The 26676-nt window shown below is 37.1% G+C and overlaps 1 protein-coding gene across 7 annotated transcripts in view; it reads right to left on the reverse strand.

Moving 5' to 3' along the window:
* Nucleotides 1-26676, reverse strand: part of CADPS2 (calcium dependent secretion activator 2) — a gene marked incomplete at both ends in the record, with an annotated part of 304052 nt that overhangs the window by 13111 nt on the left and 264265 nt on the right. For all 7 annotated transcript variants that reach the window (XM_079548166.1, XM_079548165.1, XM_079548162.1 and 4 more), the window contains 4 exons: nucleotides 10407-10514; nucleotides 18266-18298; nucleotides 18413-18496; nucleotides 21786-21860. In XM_079548166.1, the coding sequence (XP_079404292.1) occupies nucleotides 10407-10514; nucleotides 18266-18298; nucleotides 18413-18496; nucleotides 21786-21860 (300 nt within the window). The remainder of the gene's footprint in view (nucleotides 1-10406; nucleotides 10515-18265; nucleotides 18299-18412; nucleotides 18497-21785; nucleotides 21861-26676) is intronic.

Genomic DNA, 26676 nt, shown 5'->3' on the forward strand with positions numbered 1-26676 from the left:
GTTTCCTTTCAACCTATCTCTGACTTCATTGCACTTTTTCAGCCACGCAGATTTTACAGTGGGGCTATATATATATATTTTTTTTCTTTTGAGCTGATTTTTCTACTCAATACTTGCGGTGCTTGTCTTGCACACCGTGATTGCTTTTGGTACAATGTGGTTTAAAGGACCGTCAACACTGTGTAAGGTAAGAAAATGTGACAAAACGCTTGAAAATATTTAAAGGACATGATCTCTGTGTAGCTCAAAACTTCTGCACATGAACATCAGTGTGTAAGCCTCAGCACCCCTCGATGAACCTGGCCATGAAGCTCCTTTCACTGATGGCTCACAAACTTTGTCAGCAGATTTGGAGCACTCTGCAGCAGCCTCACATGGTGCTGGTTTGATTTACAACTTAGCAACCTCTTTCTGTTACATCCAACCAATTTTAATAAAACAAGATTATTCTCATACTTCCTATCACCATCTTTCTTGTCCCAAGGTCAGCAATGCGGCTGTGTGTCTATTTGTGAACACTTCAATAGTGTTTTACTTGATTTTGTTTTTTAAACTAAGCTTAACCCAAATGAAGAAAAAGTAAAAATATCAGACTCGCACGCAGGGTTTCAGAAACCTCATGGTTCTCCTTCTGTTTGGATGTGTGTGAATTACAGTACATCAGGAAATCAATATTCCCTAGATGGTGCTTGTGCCTGGCACTTCATGGTGAACAAACATTAGATAAGACAATATAAATGGTACAATCCTTATTGATTTCTCTTGACTGCGTAGAATGTGAAAGCTACTGCCACAGTTAACACTTACTGACAGACTCATCTAAAGTTTCAGTGCTGTTTTATATTTTTATAGTAGGCCATGCTCAATTGATTCCATTAAGTTGCTAGACACATTTCAAGCTGTTGAGATAAGAGAAAAAAAATGCAGTGCCTGGAATGAGATGCTGCTACTTTGTGCCTAGCAGGATAAAAAGGTTAAAGGACTAAATTGTGCCTGGATGTTGGAAGGAGTTCTCTTTTATTTGATAGAATTTGTTATTGTTTTTAGTGAATGGATACTGTGAGTGATGGATAGATGCATTTAACTACATTAAATAAATGTCTGAACAGTACAGACCAAGAACGTCTATGGGGAAACTGCACTGCAAGCTCCCAGTGTTAAAGCCTCTCCCGCCAAAACAAGCGAAAAACCTGGGGATTCCACCTCTGTCTATGATACAATTCCCTCAGGAAAAAAAAAGAAAAAAAAAAGTGGATTGGCTTTAAAATCTTGAATTTGGGATTTTTTATCTTCTTGTCTTCCTGCTTTGAATCAGGATCCACATTTTATATTGCCTTTGTATAGCAATTTACATCTTACCCTTTTTGCAAATAAAAAGTGACATTCTCATGAAATTCTGGGAAATCAGAGGGTGGGACTGAACATCAGGATATTGGATTCAGTGTCCTGAAAAACAGTTCTTTCTTTCCCTTTTATACTCTAAAAGCAAAAGCTCTTTTAGTAAGGTATCAGAATATTTATTTCATAATTCTTACTCTCCTGCTGGGAAGATTTAAATAATATGATTACATTAGTGTGAAAAGGGTGGCAGACATCTATTCCATGAATACCAAATGCAGACTGAGTTATGGGGTACACAGTGTCCTAAAGAAAAGCACTTGGCTATTTTTTGAGCTGTTGGACAGGTAACAAGACAGAAACTCAGAAATTAAAAACAGAATCAAAACTGAAGAAGCAGGAAAATGAATCCTATCAGAAGCATCACAAACACAGCCATTGTGTAAAAGTTTCCTCCAGAGAAAACACTCTCGGCTACGCTGTGGAACAGTTTACAAAGTGCTGAATATTCTGATCCTGAAGCAGCAAACTTTGAAGCACATGCCTTGCCTTAAGTGTGTTGTGGTCCTATTGAGCTCAACAGTACTGAGCTTGGCTGTGTTGATAGCAGCATAATCAGCACCCTCCAAGAGCAGGCACTCCTTTTCTCAGCATATCACAGAAAAGAAAGAAAGAAAGAAAGAAAGAAAACTTCTATAATACATGAAATCAGATGGGAATTATATTTTCTCAGCTTTTGAGTAAACCAAACTTTTTGTTTGCAGAGATTTCTACATTAAAAAAAACAACAAAAAACAAAAAAACCCCAGATGGATATTCTTGAAATCACCAGAAATAATTTATTGAACTTTAAAAAGACTTTGAACGTAAATTTGCAAGATGCTACTTGCATCTTGCAGAAGAAATTCAGATATTTCAGCACGTTAATATAATACTTTTCCAGTCCAAATTTGGTGACACTGCCAACAATTTTCTGTAAAATTCTTTTACTGAAAATGATGTGACAAACTGTTTTAAAGTGACCAGAATTTCCCTCAGTGAAGCAAAAGCTGCAGAGTGGTTCTCATATCAAGAGATTTCTATTTTCCCTGTAAAATATTAGACATAATTAAAGATGAGTTAAGACTTTGGTGAAAATCTAAAGACCATCGGAAAATCTGAGCACTGCTCAGCTTTTCAATTGCTTTTCTACTTCTCAGTTCTTTTAAATGGTTTTCTATGGCAGGAACATTTTTCTTAATTAGTCACAGCTAATTAGTGTTCTGGCATAGACAAGTAATCAGAAATGTCAGAGCTGCAAGGCTACATCTCCCTAATCCTTTGATAATAATTTAGCCTCCTGGGAGGGCCTCAAGCTGCGGTAAGTAGTGGCTGACAATAAGGCAAAATTAGGTGGGCAGCAGACCATTAGGATAGAAAAATAAAAAGCACTACCAAATCCTGCTGAGCACCATCAGGCAACTAACTACACTGCCAGATGAGGTGCCTGTTTAAGCCTGTGTTGTTAATTAGCTGATTCTACCAGACCTGCCACATATGTCCAGGTGCATCATGCAAAGATGTGTATTTCTGGGTTTGTGCCAAAGGACAATTTTGCACTGTGATCAAATTTCAAGAATCCGAGGAAGAAGGCCACATATTTCTTGAAGATTATTCTGACTTATCAAAGAAATGAGAAGATCAACAAGCTACAATCCATTTTTTGTTGAGTCTCTTAAGTAATTAGGCACGGTCCTCTCATATTTCTCAGTTTAATACAAACACAGCTTATGATTCAAACGTGGTCTTCAACCACTTCCACCTAGTCTTAACTTGCCCAGGTTGCCTTGGCACAGAACCTAGATCAAAAAGTAGAGCGTTTGTCAGATTATACACTTGCAAATAATTACATAATAATGTAAGGTAAGATGACTTATTAAAATTAATGTGACAGGAAGCAATTTGAGAATGGGAAAAAAGTCACCGTTGAAGTTTTTCTGATAGAACATTGTCGAATACTGAATACTGCACTCACGTTGCTTTTCAGGTCGACATGAGCAGCACAAAGAGTTGGTTGTACAGAAAGCTTGCGTGTAAAATGCGTTTTTCTTAGCTGTGCACCACCAGCCCAAGGTTAACTCATGTGCCAGGGAGAAGCAGTTGTACATTTTTAAAACGTTGGTAAAAGGTCGGAAGACTTAAACAAATGATGCAGTTGAGTGCAGCATTTGCTAAAAACGTACTAGCAGGTATGTTGGCAAAGAAATTAATCTGTTAAGTACTTCATATCTCCATGTAGGCAGAGAATGAAGTACGTAACACAGTAATCTTTGGAGAATAATTCCTACCTCAAATAACCTCAAGTACATCACCGAACTTAAATAATCCATCCCTTCTTACTAAGAGAAAAGGAAAATAGTGGTTGTGATAAGGAAACACTACCAACATTTAGTTCATATTGCTGATGACGTACAAGCTTCTTTAAAAAGAAAAAATAAATCACTTAAAGTCTGATCTTTTGAAATACAAAAGCCAAAAGCAGCTGTGGAAATCTGGAGTGCTTAAGCATTTATGCTGCTCACAAAGACATTTGGTCTCAGTACTCCAAAGCAAGTTGTATATGATCCTCACCACCAACATCCATGCACTTGCTGTGTGAGGCCGCACATCCCAGAACAGGCGCAGAAGTGAGCAGCCCCTGTGAGGCCAACAGGACTGTTCAGTCACACCACGCCAGTCTGAAACCCACAAGAGACAGGGTTTAGGGGCCGAAGTCAACATTGCTAACAGGTGTCATCACTGACAAGGCAATCAGAAGGCTTGCTTGCCAGTGCTGACCTCTGCAAGGTGAGCTGAGATTGTTCAGTAGGAGAGGAGGAGGCTCAGGAGAGACCTTCTAGCTCTCTATGACTGCCTGTAAGGAGGTTGGGGTGAGGCAAAGGTCGGCCTCTTCTTCCACATAACTAGTGATAGGACTAGAGAGAATGTGCCAGAGGAGATGTAGGTTGGATATTAGGAAAAAATTCATCTCTGAAAGGATGGTCAGGGACTGTAATGGGCTGTTCAGGGAGGCGGTGGAGTCACTGTCCCTGGAGGTGTTCAAGAGTTGCTCAGATGTTGTACTGAGGGACATGGTTTAGTGGGAAATATTTGCGGTAGGTGGATGGTTGGACTGGATGATCTTGGAGGTCTTTTCCAACTTTGGTGATTCAGTGATTACTAGATCTACGATTATTAGCATTCTGACTACTTTGCTGTATTTGTGATAAGCTTGCATCAGTGTAAAAACTTTCAAGTTGTATCAGTGGTTGAACACTGATGGGTTTAAATTGTTCTCATAAATAATTCTTTATTCTTAAAGTAGCAATCAATTATTGGATAGAAATATCATCACATATATAGCCAATAAAATTAGAATTGTACATCTGTTTATACTGTTAAATTTTTCATTAGAGACTCAACACAAACGCAGTCTATAAAATAAAGTTATTAAAGGCAAATAAAACTATTTTGAAGGGAAAATATTTGAAAATATATTTTTTTGTTTGTGCGTGTTCACACAATACTTGTCATACTTTAGGTGCAAAAAGTAGAAGAAAGTTAGAATTTACCCAAGTAACACTTAAGAACTTTACATTCCTAAAGAAAGAACTCCATCAATGTTTTACGCAGTGTTCTACACAAAGCTACTTTTATAAGCTGAAGCTTGCTAGACAAATTAAAATGTGTTTTTAATTTATAAATATAGTGTCATTTAAAATGCTCAAAAACATGAATTAGTCCCCTTTGAATAATTCAAGTACAAACATGAATCTAAATCTAGGCAGTGATGATAACCTGACATATTTATGGACACAATGGTGCTTCTTTGCAGTCAATGGCTGAACTTCCTCCAATTTTAATAGCGCTGAACCAGACTCCATGTGAATTTTACAGATGGATATTTTTTACGTCTGACAATTTTGTGATCAGATACAGAGCACTGCTCTGTGATAGGCAGCACAAATGTTCTTACGTCATTGAGGAGGTAGATTATCTTTATAAATAAGAGGGGGCTCATACAAAACAGTAGCATTTTAGATTTATCGTAGGTTTGTGTAATTCTAGTTAAATATTTCATTTTCTCATTCACTAAGTATTACTCTAACAGCTTTTTCTGAAAATAATTTTTGAACCAGTGTTTGAAAAATGCTAAAAGTATATCTGTTTCTAAAATATTTTGTTACCAATTATTTAAAAAATAATGCATTGGTCTAAGTTATTAGGCTTAAAGAAGTTTCAGTGGCTGATGCTTTTATCTTGAATTAAAAGTCTAAATCATTAAATAAACACATAATTTAGTTGCCATGCACTGATTCTCCCTGGGTCACTGCAGCATTAATGTTAGAAAATTTTTGAGTTTTTTAGAGACGCAAACTTGCTCCAATGTAAATTCATTGTTTTGGATTGCATTGGTGGCATATGAGATTGGAAGAACTCATATGGATCAATTAAGCCTTCAGGAATCATAGAATCATAGAATTGCTCAGGTTGGAAATGATCATCAAGTCCAAGGGCAACCTAACCATACTACCCTAACTCTAACAACCCTCCACTAAATCATGTCATGAACACGGAACAGACATTTAAGCCAGAAACACTGTAGATCTTCCACAGGTACAACATATTATAAAACCTTGCTAGTGCTCTTTAAGTTCTGCTGTGCTAAAAACAAACAACCAAGCAAAAAAATGCACAACTATAAACTGCTACAGATGATAGGAAAAATATGTCGTAAATTCCTGGGATGGGAAGGAGTTTTGGTAGGTAAAGTTCCCAGCTGATACTAGGAAGAGGACCACTACAGAACGAAAGAAGTCCTACATAAAATGACCAAGCAAATAACTCTTTGTGACTCTAAATCTGGTGACTAAAGATGAGAAGACAATGGCATGCTGACCTGTGAGTGGTGCTACCAGGAGAACCAAGCCATATTGTCCCTGCTGTCTATACCCCTTCTAGAGAAAGTAATAATGAAATGCAACCAGAAGCCAAGTAATTCCCGGGAAAAGGAAAAAAAAAATCACCTTTATTCTGCTGCACAATTAAATCCACTGAAGCACAGAACTTAAATGGCTCAAAATTGTGCAGAGAAAATCCTGCAGCCCAGTCTTTTTTGAAAGTTTCCAGAAAAAAAATGGGCATCTCTCTCACAGGTAAAGATTCACTTCACAAGTTAAATTCTGTTCTGAATTTTCGTATTTGTATAGCTTGGCAATGCTTTCCTGGACTTCTCAAGAACCAAATGCACTTTTTTTTTATTTTGCTAAGCTGGTTTATTTTATAATATTATATATTTTAAGGGGAAAACAGCAGTGATGTATGTAGGTTGCTCTGAAAGTAATGCCTCCTATTTATTTGCATGGAAACAACAGATACAAAGCACAATAACACTACTTGACGGAGCAGATTTTCAGCTACAAAACACTGCTTTTCAACATAGTCATCACCAGTAACCATGCATTTACTCCAGCAATGAATGGAAGCCTGCATGCTTCACTCATAAAAATCTGCACCAGTGGAGGTGGCCCACTGTTTCACAGCTCCTATGATAGCACTCTTGCTAGGAAAATACTGCCCACATAGTCCATCTTTCATTGGCCCAAACAGATGGACGTCAGAAAGCACCAAATCTGGACTATATGGTAGGTCTATTAGAACAGTCCAGCTACATTTGGCAATTTGCTCCACAGTCTTGAAACTGATACAGGGCCTTGTATTATCATGTCACAAGAGAAAGGTTGTCTTCTCTGGCTTGACTTCACATTAGTCAGTGTAGCGATGTAGCAATCAGAATTGATGGTTTGTCCAGGTTCCTGAAAATCCAGAAGGATTGCCCCTTTCCTATCCCAAAGGTCAGCACACATCACTTACCCCAAAGAGGGCTGCATCTTGAACTTCTCCTTTCATGAGAAATTCATGTCACCACTCCATGGACTGCTGTTCTGACTCAGGCTCATAGTGGTGACACCACATCTCACTACTGGTTACGATGCAATCCAGGAAATTGTCAGCTTTGTACTGATTCACAAGCTCCTGACAAACTTGCATACGGTGTTCTTTCTGTTCCTTTATGGGACCCACATCATGCAAAATTTGCAATATTTCAACATTGCCACCATCATTTCCAATGCATTGAAGACAATACTCAGCTCCATCTGCTGTGGATGAGCTGAATCAAGACACTCTTCATTCTGTGGTATAACAGTTATGTGTGGCTGTCCAGACCGTGGTTTGTCTTTAATGGCACTGGTGCCGATGCTGAAATGCACCTCCCATCACCTCACTGTGCTCATATCCACTGTTTGGTCTCTACAAACATTCAGCAAGCATCAATAAATGTCAATGGGTGCCATGTTTTTCCACGTGGAGGAATTCAATGGCACACTTTTCCCTCACACACGCTTCCATGTCAGACACCATTTGGCAGACTGCCCCTCTGCTGCCATTTGTCAGACACCAACAACACACCATGGGATACTGGTGGGAAGGTTCAACCTCTGCTGCCATACCATCACAGTCTGCCTCTGACGTCCCGGGCCAACATAATAAAATATGAGACATCGCTTTCAGGGCGGCCCTTGTACAGTGTCAGTCAGTCAAATGGCTTGAAGTATATTTTCATAAAAATTTGAATTCATTTTGTGTTTCTTACTGAAATATAACTTGATAAGATTGAATTTATAAAACAGTATCTATGCTTTGTTACACTACTAATTAAAAAAAATCCTCCAAAAATTCATGGGCAAATTCTTGCTCAATTGCAGTGCTATAAATCCCAGAACTAATCTCAAGAAAGGTGAGTTAACACAGCTTACACAGCCATTTGCCTTTGTTTTAAATTTTTGCATGTTATGAGCTTACATTTTTGTTACTGCGTTTATCTGATTCTGTCCCATTGATTATATCTCCTAGCGTGCTCTTATGTAAAAATACAAAACTGACATAACTAATAAGATACAGATAAATATTTGATGCACATAATACTCATCATAGTTCAAGAACTATGTATGTCTTCTCTCCTCCCTTTTCAGCACTAATGATCGGCCATGACAGCAGATGATGCATACTACTGAATAAACCAGGATAAGAACGGTTTTGTTTTTCAAAATCAAGTGGTCTGTCATGGCTTGCATATGCACAGAAATGAGCATTGAAAAGCTGGACTGCTGAAGTAACACATGGGAGAGGCCCTCAGCCCATGTGAACCCCAATAGTACCTTGGGTTACTACATATTGGCCTAACCCAAATCATGCCAAGAGCTATATGCACGACATAAGAGTATGGATGATCACTTGCTAATTCTCAGGGCTCTTCTCTGGGCCTGTTCAGTTTATATTGTGGACATTGCCTGTGGCTTGGTCCAATTCCATTACGTCAACAAAGTCAATGTGGTTGCTCCTGTAAGTGTTAGACTTGGCCTTAGGCACATAATTTTATTAACATCCAGAAAATTACAACATAAGCAAAAATAACCCCAAAGAAAAACAAAAAAATAGAAACTTGAAAATGAAACATATGCTTGCAGATTCAGTGCAAAAGCAAACTGAAGCAGAAGTTGCTAATATGGTTTTAGTACTTTGTGAAGGTGCCAGCTGGATGGATGATAATTTTTCTACCCCTGCAGGGCATCAAAGCTTTTATAAAATCATTCTTTTCACACATATTAGCACTTAGCTTATTAAAACAGATGATACTTTTTTTTTTTTTCTTTTTTTTCCTTAAAGCTGACTGGAAGTGTCTGGAAATATAAAATCTGAGAGATAAATCTCATTTTGACCACCCAGTCTAACAAACAACAAACACTGACATGACATACCATGGCTGAGAGTCTATGTTATGGGACCTTCTGTGACTGCCACAACTGTAGTGTCACAGTAAAGGCTGTGAATTGCTGTTATGAAAACATTTGCTGTAACTTGCATAATTAAATGAAACTGCCAGCAAAGCTTTCTAAAATACTTAGAAGATGACATACAAATAAATACATTTCAAAGTGTGTATTATGTTCCAGAATTTGTTTTGCAATGGATTGCACTGCACAGTGTCAAAGATGACTTATTTTGCTGCTTGATTTTCCTACATAATAATATCATTGTCAAGTAAATTGATAGAAGTTAATAATAAAATAACTTTCAATTTAATGATATTTTAAATGTATGGCGTTTTGAATTTATTAAAAAGTAGAAGATACAATTTCAGCCACCTACAAATTCTGCTTCAGGCAAATCAGAAAAGGAGACACTAGACATAAATTAGTGCTCATTAGCAGAAATGTATCTAAGAATGTTGCAAATGGCCTTTTAGGAGAGCCTTGAAGAAAGAAAATTTTGGTAGAGTAGGTGATCATTCCTAATGCGAAGGGAACACATCAACACTGAGGAATGGCTAGAGGGAAGCGGCTATAGGAGCTGATTTTGTGCAAAAATACAGGCTGGCTAACTATGTGCGAGCCTCAAAGATGAAGAGAATTATGCTGAACTTGCAGAAGCTGGATCAAAATTTTGAATGAAGTTTGACAATTCAGTGAATGGTCAACTTAAAGTTCTTCAGAGTCTTAAAGTAAAAATAACAGTGAAATTTCTAGAAGTTGTTCCACGGAACTGTGTGAAATCCATAGATGCACATGGCATAACTGGCTTCTTTCTGTACATGAACATACAGAAATATATAAAAGCTCTTTATTCAGAGAAATTAACCCTGTGATAGAGTCCACAAATCACACTAATCAAATTCTCTCCATTAACACACTCAAAATCAAAAGATGGAATAAAATTAGACTAATCACATTGGAAAAATGACTATGTCAGATAGCAATCTTCTACCATTTTAATTTCTGCCTTCTAGCACTTAAAATTTCCATGCATACAGTGTTTAAAGAAAGGCCACCCTTGTTAGCTGAAGACAGTAAATAAAATAAAAAGCAAAGGAAAAAAAAACAATCAACAGGGAAGAACATCTTAATGGCTTGCTGAATATCATCAAAATGCAGCTTATTCCCTCTAGTGTAGTAGTGATACCAGCAAAGCTTGCAAGGGTAGTTACTTACATCAAATAGCTTCTCTATATACATTTCCTCATTGACCTTTTCTCGAAGTATATCCTGGTTCTGTCGAACAAACATGATGTAGGTATCTGCTAAATCCATCCCTGGTTTCTGTGGAAACATAAAGCAAAGAGATAGAGTTGTGGGGAAGGGAAAGAGAAAGACCATGCAACAGCTGAGACATAAGAAGTCTTATACTCAGTCTTAAAGTCTCACACTTCGTCTTAATGAAAACTGAGATTATGTTAGAATGTTTCCATATGTATTGACAGCATTTAGTAAATCTACTATGAATTTTGAGTTAGCAAGTTCAGAAGGGTTCACTTTTTATTACAATTTATGAATGCTTGGAGTCATAAATCTGCTCTGCAATATGGGATCCAAGAAGGAAGTCTTGGTTCTTGTAACATCAATGGCAAACTAGGACATTTTCCCCTTTGTCTTTAGCAAGGCTACCACAACTACCCCATCTTCATGGTCCAGATCCTGCTACCATCACACTCAGAAAAGGGTTAAAAAATGTCAAGCAGTTCCTTTTTCATTCAGTCAGTTTTGTTGCCATTTGTGTTCAATATACAGCTGAACTTTGTGTTTGAGGTTAGCTTCTATTAATTCTCATTCAAAGTTCAAGCATTTCACTACAAGCAAATGATTAGATTGGCACAAAAACATTAGGTTGAGAGTAGACCTGTAGCCCCATTTTACTGAAACAGAGGCACAGTCAGCTCAGAGAATGACTAGGAAACAGGAAAGGACTAAAATATTTCCCTTCTTGCACCAATCCATTTTCTGCAGGAATGCTGGAGTAGACACAATTTTAATACCATACTCTTACACAGGTCAGGAAAGGCTGCCCAAATGTCAAGTCTGCTAGGTGGTTACTGTAGCTGCGTTTTCCTGCCCAACTGGGACTTCTGGACCTCTCTGTGCACAAAATGTTATTTCACCTAAACCCTCACCCTGTCAGCCTGTAACGTCCTCTTTCCTGGTAGCACACACAGAATGGGTCTGAATTCACCGTTCTCTATAGGAGGAACCAAGGACAAACACAAGCACTTTGGAAAGACTTACATGTCAGCAAGTTGGTAAAAGTATATGTTGCTGCTGCATAACAGCTTTTGTTGTTGCTTGTTTTCTCGTCCACGGCATGCAAATGAAAGCTAAGTTTTATAACAAATGTCTCTGCAGTAAGCTTTAGCACAATGTGTTTTATAAGGGATTTGGAATGACGGCCTGGTTTAACGATTCTAGCATCTCCAAATCTCACACCCAACAATTCAACGCTTTGTGCATTTATATTGATAATTTCATTTAAAAATCTTATCATGCACGTGTAGCTACCAACATGAAACTCTTAAGAGGTAACTGAGACAATTTATATTTACAGCTGAATTACAAACCTTGATCATAAGCACAGAAATAAAAATGTACAATGACAACAGATAAAACAACTGTTAGAGATAAATGGATTTCATTCATTAAAAAAAAAAAAGTGCCTTTTTCTCTAAAAGTTGGCAGAGATGTTTCTAAATGAAACTAAATCAAAACTAAGGAGATGTATAACTGGAAGTTACACAGAGTCCCTTAAGATACTCATTCGTGAAAGTACAGAAGAAAGCCAACAGTTGAAACGCCATAGGAAATTTACAGAAATTGGGCTAGTTTTAATTTGGAGAGAAAATGGGGAAGTTCTCTGAAATTTCAGAGGTGGGCAAAGGAGATAATCTAATAACTGAAAGTTTTATTTATGGTTCTTGGAGATACATATTCAAATCTAAAATGAATCTTCCACTGAATGCAAAAACCTGCTGGTTCTCTGGTTCATGCATTTTTTTCCTTTAGTTCAATTCTTTTAGTAAATAAAACAATGTTTGTCTTGCAGACAGCTAAAGCTAGAAAAATAGCATTTCTCATCAGTGTTAACTCTCCCCTTATCTGTGAGCTGTTTACCTAGTCTCGAAGCTGTGACATATGGGAATTTCACACCTAGTGAATATATTTTCATGTATCTTGTGGCACGGGAGTGTAATCATTAAAAGAATATACACAAGTAAGAGTAACTGCAACAGCTGGTGACATTTACCAATTAGAATTACAGTTCTTTAAAACACTTCATCCTTCTTTAATGTGTGCAGGATAATTATCTTTGAAATCAACGTGGAAAAAAAATTAATTTTCCCTTTAAACAGTGTCTTTCTACAGTAGAAATACGTCTGGGTAAGGAAGATTACCAATACTGCAACAGTATGACTTTCTCTTTTAAAAACTCACCAAAATCACTGCAAACTAACCATCTTTGCTTATGGTGTGTGAAACAGAATAAACATGGAATGAGCCAACATCATATCAAACTGTCTGTTATCTCTTTATACAGCATGCACTGAATTTCTTGTCTCTGAACACATGAAAGAGGAAAAGAAAGCTATATAAGCACCAAAGCACTAAAGCAGGTATAGCACCATACTTTTTTTTTTTTTTTTTTTTTTTTTTCCATAGGGTTTATGTATTAGAAACAAACCTCTGATTACAGGACCCTATCATTGTTCTATTTTGTGTATTAAGCTTCAGAATAAAAGAAACAGGCGAACATACAATACCAATCATAATAAAAAAACAATTGGGTCTACCTTAAAATGCAAGCTCATACAAACTGAGATATATTTTAAGTAGCAGTCACAGAGGACATCTAATTACAAATACCAGACAAACCTGAAGACTCCACTTCTGTGCTCAAAACATAGAATTTTACTCCCCTGTATGTCAGGCAGAGCATTTGCAGGAGCCAATGGGAGAAAGAGATTTTCACAGCTTTAGGAGAAAAATGTAGCCTGGTATATTTATCTGGGTAAGCGTAAAAAGGCATTCAGTCTGAAAACTTCCCCAAGGAAAAAAAAAAAAGTGTTTTTTTATGATGGATAAAAAGTTATTGTAGGTTTGTTTTATTCAGAACAAGCAGACAAGATGTTTTGCCTATCTGAAAATGAAAGAGAACCAAACAAAGAGATGAATGGAGAAACCAGAAGCACAAAGACATCAAATAAAATACCAGGAAATGAAGAGTTGTAAATAGGGTTACTTTGTCGCTGGTTACACAAGTAACTGAATACACTGGCAAGTGAATGAGTTTCAACAAGGGTGTAGCTTGGGCACATTCTTTTTTAGGGTTAATCACTAGTTAACCTGGTGAGATGAACATGCTGTTTGGGAAAAAAAAAAAATCCTTCTTAATTATATACTGCAAGTGCTCTTACTTCCTGCTGCTCCACCTAATCCCACAGGTGCGGGTTGTCTCTTCTGCTCTGCACTGGTGGAAGGGCCCAGATCACCATGCACTTTTTCACAGCAATGAATTTAGATAAAAGAGAAACAACTTTTCACCATTAAACAGAAAAACACTGTCATAATGTCTACATAAAGTGAGGGAAATTTAAAAATACTTCATTCCCATTTCAAAGATTATGTAGAAACTCCATTAGGACTGACACGTGCTGGGCCACTGGTGATGGGGTGTCTGGTCAAAAGTAATGCTGCACGGCCTTGAGTTCCACACATTCACTTGCTTCACTCTCGGAAGATTTGCAGCAAGTTGAACACTGCCACTAGCATCAGCTTTTCCCTATAGCACAGATACACTTAAGTCTCTGCACAGCTTTTCACAATTCACCTGTTTGTCATGAATCTCAGTAAAAACCATGTAAGTACCCGCATGGTGTTTATTCTCACTTTGGCATTTGTCACAGAACATTTCTTCATCACAGAATTTTAAGCATACTCAGATTCTTGATATTACTCAGAAAAACGTAGCCTTACAGAGCTGCTACCCTGTCAAAGCATTCATTTTTCAAGAGGAGAGCAGATGCTGAAGGCTAACTACGTAACAACTAACTTCTTCCTATTTTGTATGTGCTCTCCTCTCTGCCCCCTTCCCCTCCCCTGCTGGAGAGAGGCGTTTCATCTGCAGTGCGGGTGGAACAATGAAGTGAAAAGGAGTGATGAGCTGGAGGGGGCCATTGTGAGAAACATAGGAGCTCCTTATTAAGTGTCCACCACCTAATGAAAGAGCATGCTGGAAAATTTCACTCCTCTAAATACTCAAGGGTCATAACTCAAGCCTTTGAATCATAGAACAAAATATCACTAAAATATTTTTGGAATGAAAGCTACTTGTGTTCATGACTGGATCCTCACTCTTCATTTCTTACATATCAAAATACCTACGCCATGAAGGAAAATGTGTACAATTAGTTCAGTTTAAAGGCAGTATTTTATTCTTACATGATTATGAAAAATACTATTTTGCTTAAACGAAAAAGATGTTACGCAGTTTCCTTGCCTGTAATGCATCTTCTAGTAGATTAAAAAACAAGCTTGGCAAAGGCTAAGCTGTGTATTTTATAAGAGAACAGTCATGCAGAACTTAAGCTGTGATTCTACAAGCGTTTACGCAAACACTTTTTCATATAAGTTCAGTTCCACTGAAATCAAAGGGCAACACAGGCATTGGAGAGGGCTTGCACCCTGTTTTCAGATCTGTTGCAGATGTTTGCAATTCTGTGGTGCAAAAGATCTTCAATATGCTATAGCTACTATGATAAAATCTGATGACTCTGAAACTCTGCTTTCCCACTTCCAACAAACAATTCTGTTCTATTATGTTATTTTAACTTTCTGTCTGATTGGCATTTCTTCTCCTGATCTCCATTTAACATATAGTTCAGAAACACCACTGACTTATAAAAGATGATACAGTGCATTTCCTCTTGCTCTATTCCAGTAGCTTGTTTTCTATGGACTGAAAGTAGAAGGATGGTTCCTAGGTTTGGGTGTACAATGGAGGAGGAAGATAAGAGAAGCATGAGGATGAGGACTATTTTGTGTTCTTTATTTGTAAATAGAGGTCTCCAAGTAAGTCCTGATTAAAAAAGGAATGGTACAGTATGGCCACACCTTAATAAAGACTGATTTCCTAGAAAAGTTGCTTACTTCTCAAAATCAGTTGAATAGGTAATGCAACAGAAGTGTTGTATTTGGAAATGGAGGTATCTGGAAGGTCCCAATGTGTATCTGCCTGGTAGGAGGCAGAGTTCCTACTTTGGCCTCTACAGGACCCCATAAGTCAAACGCTGGCACATGTGTGAGGCCCCTTTTCATACCTTTGATCCCTGCATAAAGGCAACAGCAGAGTAAGAGGGCTGGCATTGTGTGAGTTGTGCACTGCTGTCAGTCCTGGCTCCTTCAAATGGCCTCTGTGCACTTGGTATGACAGGTGGCCTACATGGAGTGCGGGAGGATTAGGTTCCTTCTGTGCCCTCTAAATGACTGGCATAGATTACTGGCTCCTACAAAGGGATTTAAACATACCTTTCTGAACAAAAAGAAGTATATAAATATGCATGTAACTGGATGCTCAATTTGTATAAGTAATTGCTCTGGTTGGTTATATTTGTAAATGAGGCAAACGTGTACAGAAATGATAAGTTAGATATACAGTTATTTGTGTGCAAAACTAACATGATGAGAAACTAAACACAATTAAATTATCTACACAATTGAGGAATAGCAATAATTTGAGATTGATATACATTTTTGCCCTCAGTTTTGCTGCATTCTTTTCCTTTTCTCATTAATTAACTGGCCATGTGAACATAACACTAAAGAAGGGAAAAAACAGGTTTTAGTTCCGTATCTGCTAATGATTGCTTGGGCTTTAAGAGAAACTAAAATACTTATATGGGTGAGGTTTCCTTTTGGTTTGTTTGTTTTTAAAGTGCACCAAATAAGTTCCTGCATTCCCAAAATCAAAGCATAGCATTAACAAGAGAAAAACTGTGTCATTGATGTACTGCTAATATTTCTAATATTTGTGCTGTTTTCCTCCAACATTTGTTTTCCTTCATGAACTCAATGGCCACAACTTCTTCCATTTCAGAGAACAGCATATCGTCACAATTACCAATAAAAATAGCAAAATAGCAACTAGATTTTTTCATTATTATTTTTATGAAAACATAAATCATCATTGATAATACTTTTCTTAGTCTGGGTTATTTTGCACTGTCCCTAATATTTCCATAGGTGCCAATATATCCCTAAGTGCTGTGGTAGAAGAAAGCACTGGGAATTTCTTGTGACTGTGCACCTACCAAATCTTGAAAGAGCATTCTGAGAAATGGAGCCTTATGTTGAATGCTTTCTTAAACAGGTTAAAATCAAAAGATGACATTTAGTTTTGGATGGAGCTTTTCACAATTCTCTGAAAAGATTGATGAACAGAAGGGTAGATGGTGACACTGAACATGTAAGCAAACTGCAAGTCTGAGTCCACATTTCCATTCCAGCCCTGAGAAGAGGAAGAATGCCATCTGCTGAGTGTGTGTTCTTATCTCCCACGACTTAACATCTAAGTTGCCTATCAATACTAGAATTATTAGAATTAACCTTCTCCTCAAAATGACCAAGAGCCATTCAAGAATGTCCTTCTTCTTTCTTAATCCTTTACTTTACATTTTTATCTTTCCCTCTCATCTTATCTCTAAAACATTCTGCTCAGTACTCTCTTCATTTTCTCCTAATATCTCCTTCGTAAATACGTTATACGTAAATACGTAAATACGTAAATATTTACTTCGTAAATAAAAAAAAAGTTAGTTTCCTCTTATTTCACTACAAAAGAGCATATTTTCCACTCTGCCAAATATTCAACATAGAATCAAAGATGAAAATTCTGATGAATTCATGCACACACTTTAAAAAAAACAACCAAACCCAAACAGCAGCCTTTTTGCCTCTTAACCCCTTCTCCTCATGTGGTCAGCAGTCTAAATTGCCAAGAGCCCAAGGACAACGCTGAGGTGACCCACTGACATCTTCAAACGGAGGCATGGAGGCAAAATGCAGTCATCTAAAAAAGTGCAATTTTGCATATTTTTGAAACTATATCAAATGACAGAGTTGCATTCTGGGGTACCTCTAAGTCTTTTATCACTGCAAGGAATTGAATTTCAATCACACACTTATATTTTTAGAAGTATTCAGTCCTGGGCCTACTGCGATCCTCTTTGATACCCTTTCATACCTGCAGCTGTATGATAAGCAAGGACAGGAGGAGATAAAACCGTTGAAAGAACTTTTAGCAACCATGCAGTCTAGTATGTCTGGGGTTCATCCATTCAGTAATTGTATTTACGTAACATCATTAACATAATTTCAATCATTTTTTTCTGTGCTTGGAAAATGAGCCAATCTTAGAATCACACTGAAATCCAGGAGGACACTTTTGAGAGAGCAAAGAATATTTTTGACAGCAATATTGACAGTATTTGTGCTTTTTAAAAGAAAAATGTTTTACTCTGATGAAAATATTCTTATAGTTGCATTTTACTTTTATGTATAAAATATCTCCAACAGCAATCCTTTTAGTTTTTATTCACACCACATGAACACCACATAATCAATGGCAGATCAAACAGAAGTTTAGTAAGGGATTAAATAAGCACGTTTGGGTTGTACAGTAAAAAATGATGCTTTTACTTGTTGCTTATCCTCTGTAGTTGAGCATTTTGCCCAAATGATGGAAGGACTCCTACAAAAGAGTACCTAGGTTATAATCCTCACTGTTCCACAACTGAAAAAGTGCATTGAGAATAACCTTTCTAAGCTTTGCTTTGAGAGTTATTCATTGCTTAAGGGAAATGAAATGCCCTCTGAGGTTTGTAGTGGCTGTTTAAAGACTGTGCAAAGCTGTAATGAATCTCTGTAGGAAAGCAAAATGTCAACAAAAAAAGTGTGAGTTAACAAAAGCACCTTTTTTTTGAATTATTATTAACAATGGCAAAAAAAAAAAAAAAAAAGGTTGTACTTACAGGAACGTCAACATATTTTGCAGCTGCTTTCACCTTTAGAAAATGAAAAATAAAACAACACACAGTCAGGGCTTACTGCTACAGACTGTGCACAAGTATAGAATTATGCACAGAATGAACAAAAGCACTGTGAATTCGAACACCTACCGTGAATGAAACTAATGATGAGAAGAAAGTGCCTTCATCATATCTTGACAGTTTGGACAGCACACCTTCCAACACTGAAACAACCTGGAGGAAAAGCACAGAGCAAAAGCCAAATGCACAATGTGAGAAGTAAATATTTTGAATGAGAAAGTGAGGTTTTCTCCTCAGACTCTTATTGTTCAACGTGGCAAACCGCCAATTTGATCATTTTTCGGCACACAAAATGCTGAAATCATGGAAGGCATTCGTTTTTCAGCTCACTTTCTGACCACACTGGTAGACATCACTGTTTAACGACTGCAGAAATAAAAACCAACCAGCATTTCCTCTCAAGGTGAGCCTGTTAATACATACCTCTTTGCTTTCCTTGCACTACATGGTTAAGTACAGGAGTGTATTCTGGGTAGGAACTGGATTCTAGGACCTCAGTTTCTAGGATCATAGCTTTGGAGATGATGGACCACAACTGTTAAAGCCTATTATGTCAACATCACGTTCCTCTTATCTTCGTTACTGAAAATAAACCCAACACCAGTTTCATCCAGCAGTGTCATAGCACTAGTGTTTTCTGTCAGCTCGTTTCCATTAACAGCAACAGCTCCTGCATGGCCAATATGGGGCATGAGAACATAGGCCCTACATCTCTGCTATGGCAGGGTCTTTTCCCCCATACTTCCACCTGCGACTCTCAAGTATCATGCAAAGGCTATTTTGCCAGAATTTATTTCTGACTCCAAAAGTCTCTTATTCATTGTATTCATTGAATTAATTGTAGCCTTAATATTTAAAGTGCCTAAATTAGCCTTAGAACATGTTCCTCTGTGACATGTCACTTACAGTGTAAGACAAAGTATCTGCCAGCCATTGTATGCGTCCGCATTTATTTTACACATAGAAATTGCCTTCCAGTTTGTATAAAGATTGTTTTAAAAGTCATCCCTTGCTCCAATGCAGTCATTCCAACAACCATGAGTATCATTTTATGAGTGTGAGGACAGAACAAAATTCCATCTGGCATGCTGTTAATGGGCACTGTAACAGTGTCACAACAGTGTCACCTCCAGAGGAACTGAGATCATCACTTTACAATAAGCCCTGCTCTTAACAGTTCAAGGAGCAAGAGCAAGTGCAAGCCTACATTTGTCATTTATCAATCTAACCCGCCATATTACAGCGATTAATTAAGACACTAGTATGTCAGCACTGATCAAGGAATTAAACCACTTCATGAGCTACCAGAGAGAATGTGGTTGTTCCTGCACTCCATGCACAGTTTAATTAGAGTCCCCTTATTAGATCAAATGCCATCTCTCTGCCTTGCTGTTCTGTGCCTGCAGAAGCTGCTGCTCATGCGCTGCAGACTCCCATACTCATTTTATCTGAGTGGTAAGGATGCCATCTGCCCAAGGGTGTTCAGTCACATTGTGCAAATATCCACTATGTGGAAGGGTTACAAAAAACATCATGTATGCATTGCCAACAAATGGTTCCAACACAAGTGGGATAGAAATGGTTCCAATATAAGTGGGACACAAAAGATCAGGAATTTAAACACCACAGTGTCAAGGATGTCCATTTAAATGAAAGACAGAGTTATGAAGCTGGAAATTTCTTTTCTGAGCTCTCACTGTACATACTTGTAAAGCTCTAAGAGCATCTAATTCTCTGAACTGGTTACTCCGAGACACACTGTGCTTTGTTCCACTGTTTAGTGCTGTTCTCTTATTTGTTAAATGCTTTAGCTCTGTAAGTCTTACACATAAAAGTCACAGTTTCATCTTTTCTAAGTAGAATCTCACTGAAGTGTTCTTTTCATTTTCTTAAATTACTTGCAGATAAAAACAAATATGGAAACATTTACTCCACTGGAACATAATACTGAGGCAAATAATACACAGGCAAAGGATAAACAGTAATGAAAATAGCTGAAAAGTAATGAACATGCAGGAATACTATGCAGATTGATGCACATTTTTCCTAGCCAAAAGAGAGTGAAGCATCAGCCTTACTCAGCACCTTCAGAGGCTTTCTGCTTTGGAACAGAAGCAATCAGGATGTCACTGGCAGTTCACATCACAAGTTAGGAGAGCCTGGTTAAGCTCCTCATGATTGGTCTATGACACAGAATATTTGCTTCCTGTTCTTTCAACCTCTTCTAGCAGTGTATGTGATAACTAATAATGTACATCCTTCTTCACTGATGGCAACTGTCTGTAGAATTTGTATCTATGTCTAGGAAGAATATGATTATTTTCCTCTTTCAGTAATATCATATACATTAAAAAACATTTCAAGGATTGACTTCTAACAGTGTGATTTGCTTTCACTTGATTTCCTCCTCTACATCTTCAATAATTCTAAAAAACCTGACAGGTTGCATATAAATCTCAGTGCTGACAATGTGAACAATTTGGTGTAATGTTTATTTTAATACAGCACTTTACAGAAAGCAGTTTTACATTTTTTACACATCTACCAACCATGCTTAAGCTTCTATAACAATCCTACAAAAACTCCCACTCCAACTCATGTACAAGCAGGAGGTCACTCCTAAAAGAGATTCTTGCTCCCTCTCACCCCCTGCCAGCAAGCTGTAAGTAACAAAAACAAAGGCATAAGGAAAATATGAGCATGGTCTTAATTTTTCTCTCTAACTCACAATTTATAAATGCAAGGCTAATTTCTCCTCTGACAATCAGATATTTCTGTGTAGTTTGCAACGCACAGACAGCAAAACATCTTAGAAAATGTTTATGTTCTCTAGTCATTATTTGCTGTGTCCTTCAGACTGAAAGCCTTTTCTTCTACATTAAGCACTTAAGACTTTTACTGAAGTGCTACAGTAACACAAGATGTTATTTAAATTTTCTTCAAATATTCGAGTATTTATACCGTGTCAAACCATGTTTCCTTCTGACATAAAAAAAAAATCTGCAAAGGCAATTTCAGGAAATAACAACTTATAATACACTTCTAAATTAAATGGTTTGTGAAGCAAAATTAAAAACCTATATTCAGGATGTTGTTCAGCTTTATACACAAAATTATTTAAATACTATCTGATGATGGAGAGAAAGTTTTCATTAAACAAAAAGTAAAACATGCTGTTATCTGGGACAATACTGACATAATCAGGTCTTACTGATTCTATCTGATTAGCAGTTGCACAGACATTTTTCACCTAACAGTTAATAACATTTAATTTGTTAAACGTGACATTATTTGGATGACAATGAGTTACAAACTGTGTTGTTGTTTCCTCCCCTTCCAAGTGTATTGTAAGCCTGGATAACACTAAAAGACACTTCAGAAGTTCAGCAATTAGAAATATATTTTCTACTTTTTAAATTAATTAAAATCTGAATTGTTTTACCTTTGAAACAAGGAGTGAAATAATTTCTTTCACAGTCTCTTCAACCAAGTCATCTATTTTTGAATGGTATTGTTGCTGTTTTTCAAAAGATAAACAAGCATTAGCATGTACATGAAGACACACTTTTGTCATGTCATAAACAGTGTGAAGCTGATAACACTGCCAGATCAGATTTACTTAAAATTATCATTTTGACCATCAGAAGAACGAACCCTTGAAAACGATCCACCCAATCAACACTTTCTTATGTTGTGTGTTGAAAATTTTCCCATGTATACTGTTGAGTTAAGCAGCTAATGGGGTTATTATTTAGATGAATTGAGTTCTTATTCTTATTCAGGCGAAGGAATGTGAAGGATACTTTTTGTCTTCCCCTATATAATTAAGGTGGCCATGTATTTTTTTCTAAAGGGTTGGTTTAGCTGCAGAAGCAAAAAGACTAGAATAAGATTTAATTAATAGAGCATTTCATGTCTGACAACTCTCATTCATAAGTTATTTTAAATGTCCTCTAGAAATGAAACGAACTTCAATTGTTCATCCTAAAAGAGCCTTTCTGTTAGCACAGTGAGCTGCAGTTTGTGTAAGTCTTACAATATGCTCAAGCAAGGGCAAAATTAAAATTTCATCAATAAAGCAGAATAGATGGTAACTAATTAATAGGCCATAAAAGGCATAATAAAACAGACTTCATTTTCCATAGTCTCTTTCTTTCACTTTTTCATACAGAAAGTGCCTTTAAGTAAATGCTTTTAAAATAAATCTGAAAGACTTTTAGATAACACCACAGAGTTCCCTCCTGAAATTAACAGAAACTAGGGATCCCATTTTTTCAAGGAGGCACATCAATTTAAACAGTAATTCTTCCTTTAGAAACGTTTATCTGACAGCAAAGATTGTCCCCAGTAGCCACTTCACAGAAAATGTGACTTGTAAAGACTAACCCTGCCTTCATAGTTCAAGGCTACTTGGAACAGCTAACAGCATAATGCTCAGAGTAAAAGTACTGGGGTCAGTACAAACATTAGCCTAACTTAGCAGCTGCTAGATGAATAGTTCGCAGAGCTTTCAAAGGCTATTTTTTATCTGCCTTGGAGTTGCCATACAAATCAAAACATTAAATCCGTTCAGCTTAATAGATTTAGGAATAATTTTCTAAATAGTACATTTCCTAAAATTGCATTGAATCTCAGAGAGAACAAAACTATGAAATGTGTTTATCCAGGCACATTTATTTGTTCCATGTACCAACTACTGTTCCCAATGTATGTTAAGTTTTGCTTTTAACATTTTCTCTGCAGTTTAAAAATAGTTGGAAAACATGAATACAGATCTCAGACAATATTAGCACACATCTCAGTAGAGTGAAAAAATGTATTAAACACATTAAAGAACTTTTCATAGTTCCATTATATTTAACTTCATTATCAAAAAAATTCATGATCAGAAAAATTAAGAAACAATTTGAATTATTCAAAAATAACAAAAAGCTTCCAAAATTATGAAGTTTCTTTAGAAATTAGATTTGAATTCTTATTTTAATCTGAGTTTCTTTTTTTTTTTCTTTTTTTCCCAAGACTTATTTTGCAAGCCATACAATCAAACCCTTTTTTTTATCCCAATCCTCTCCAGTGTCAACTTCCAGCAATACAGACATGCTTGACAAAGCAAAACTTCAGCTCCTCACAGAAGATTATCAGACTGCAGGTGGTTGCCTTTAGGAAGATGGCAAATACTGTAGAATTCACTATGGAGTTATGTGAGCTGACAAGGTGATATGCACAACCCCAAAATCAGAAATAGAAGGACTGTTTTTTCTGCTTCTGCCATGCTTTCTCAGTGAAGCAAGCTTCACTCCTTTCCCAAATTCATTTATTTATGGATGGTTGCATCCTTATGTTCTTCTGCTGGCTGATGTGATCACAGTCCAAATAGAGGCTGAATCTAGACAACTCCTACAGCTACATGATTTGAATGCACGTTGTGGGGTCCTTCCGCACGATCCCAAAATCTCTGAAGGATCTTGGGAAAATGTAAAATGCAGTTCTGCCCTTAAATTACTCCAGTAAAATATGAACAGCTGCACCTATAGGAGGTACATGAGAAAAAACAATGCTTAGAGATATAGCGTGTAATGGATTGTAACCTAAAATGACTTTCTGTTGAGAACAACCTGTCTGGTCTTCCAAACATGTTTCCACGCCCCCAGTAGCAGACCCAGTACTGATATTTGGAAGGAGACAAAGTATTTTAACACTTTCAGACAACCCTACTTTTGGGAACATAAGTGTTTGATCCTAAATCCTGTGGTGATCAGCTGAGAACCGTAACTTGCTCAGCTCTGCAATATATTCAGTGTTCTCCTCCATTCAATCTCACTGTGTCTCAACATTGGACTGGGCTTTTTGAATTTGTTTTTTTTTTTTGTTTTTTTTTTTTTTAAATTTAGTTTAGTTCTGTTTCTTTTGTTTGTTTTAAAGTTGGATGGCTCAGAGTTTGGAAAATAAATTCTATGTGATCATCTGAACCAAAACTATTACTATCAACATAACAATACTATCTGCATATGAAATTACTTCTGTACTTCTACTATCAAATCAGCTATAATCCTCTACTATTTATGCAGTTAAATGACCTTGATCTTTGAATTTTATGAACTGAAAGTCCTTCAGAAACAAAGCTCATCAAATTAAAGCCCAATTTTCCCTGGCATTTCTTTTTCTCCCCACCTATCAATATCCACTGGATGTGGCATGTTCCACTGAGAAGGCACATTACTCATTTTTCCACAAATGGAAAAGCAATCTCTCATTTAAAAAGCATGATAGGGAGGCTGGAATTCTGAACTAAAATAGCTTTTATAAATATTTTGCTATAAAGCACTGAATAGTATAGACCAGTGGCGTTTATTCCATTCAAACTACCCAGTTACAAGCCAGCAAATATGCTCCTGCTCATGCCTAACTACTTGTCAACCTAAAGTGGCCCAAGAACTATTCTGTTAGAGTTTTGCCTCCAGCAATATTTCCTGTGCGATTCTTGCCTATCATACTAAAAATAAACCAGAATATAGTTGCAATACTGCAGCTTCTAGACTGTAACTTTTAAAGTTAATAGCTTGTAAAGTATTTATCCCAAACAACAAATGCTGAAGAACTCTGGATGAATGATTATTGTACGACAGAAAATATTTCCCTTGCTGCTGCTATTCATTTCATTCAGGATATATGGACTGCAAAGGAACAATGCCTGCTGATTCAGGAAGGACATGCGACGCTGTTCAGCATATATTTACTGAAGATTACATACACTGACAATAAGAAGCCGGACAGGAAACTACTCAAGAAATAGTAGCAACTGGCATGTCACTTGGCTGTCCCCCTGTGTCCTTCTGCTTTTCTCCATAAATTGCCATTCTGCTCGGCTATGAATAAGGCTACAGGCACTGTAGTTCATCTGAGACAATGTGCTTCTCCTTTGGACATGCCTCTTAAAGCCTCCTAAGTCAGCCGTCAAACAATGCAGAAGGCATTCAGCAAGCTGAATTAGCTGAAGTAGATTTCTTCACTGGAGAACAGTTGGGAAAATGGTGAGCACTGTATGTACTAACAGGAAAACCAGAAGACTCAATCAAATTTAAAATCAAAACTCAAGGTGCTGCTTGACCATTATTACATGATAAATAAAAATTCTTCCCTATCTGACCATGAAAAATTCCTCATCTGACTCTAAACGAATCAAACATACAAGTGCTCCTAGCTCTGTATAGGGAAGGAAAAGATTACGTAACATTCAGGGAGATGCTTAAGTCTTATATTACATAAAATAACGTCTTCTGTCACTCACAGAGTCAGTTATAAGAACTGTCAGATGAATATTCAGTTGAGTTTTAGGTGAAAAATTTGCTCTTTAATCATATTTTTACTGAGGCCTTATGGAAAACTTCTCTTGACTAGCACAAAATACCACGTCTGAGATTAAAATGAGGCTGAAGAAGAACAAAGGAAAGAAAGGTAATATGGAAAAGGTTTTAAGACCAAGTGGCTGAGTTGGAGTATCTGGAAATGTCAGAGGTCCTATAGACGAGCAAGAAATACAACAGATGATGCCATGAGATGCTCTTCTGGCTTCTTTGGCAAATGGGCAGATTCCAGAAGTATCTCACTCAAGAAATCTGTAAGTGTTTCAAACAACTATGATATAAGCTACAAGTGACAGAAAGACTTATTTTTTCTTACTCATTCTGAAACAGCCTTGTGAACAGAAAAAACTGATAATTCAGAATTTATGAGAAAGTTTTTCCCACTACACGATAACTTCTGATATGTGAAGAATTTGAGATTCCTTTGATTGATTAGCTTTAATGTTGATTTGGGGACTTCGAAATAAGTATCTGTTTCATCACACTGTTCAACTCTTGCACTGCAAAAAGAGCACTGGAGGCATTTGGAGTCATGGTCAGATCTTGCAGGGATAAAGGCTGTACTGCTATTTGGAGCTTGATGGAGATTAAAATAACCAATAGGACTTAAAAATCTAAAGAATGAGGAGATTTCAGAAGGTCTGCAGTCCAAGAGGTAGCTGTGAATGCTGAACTTTTGTTCTGAGGGAGTCTTACTGACAACACAGGAGGCAGCATCAAGAGCACGTGAGAGGAATGATGTGACTGTGGGAAGTGAGGCTATACCATCTGTTTGAGGTCTTCATGGAGGTGCTGGTGTTGTCCTTCCCTAAACAAGGATGTGCACATGTGTGCAGGTTACTGCTCAGAAAAAGATGAACTGCCTTCATCCCCTAAGGTGAAGAGTTGCTAGTTGTGGTAACTTCTGATGCGCATGAAACAAACTATTTTGCTTCACTGAGAGGTGAAAGACCCCAAAACTTTGTGACT

This window comes from Tetrao urogallus (genome assembly GCF_951394365.1).
Source record: "Tetrao urogallus genome assembly, chromosome: 1".
NCBI lineage: Eukaryota > Metazoa > Chordata > Aves > Galliformes > Phasianidae > Tetrao > Tetrao urogallus.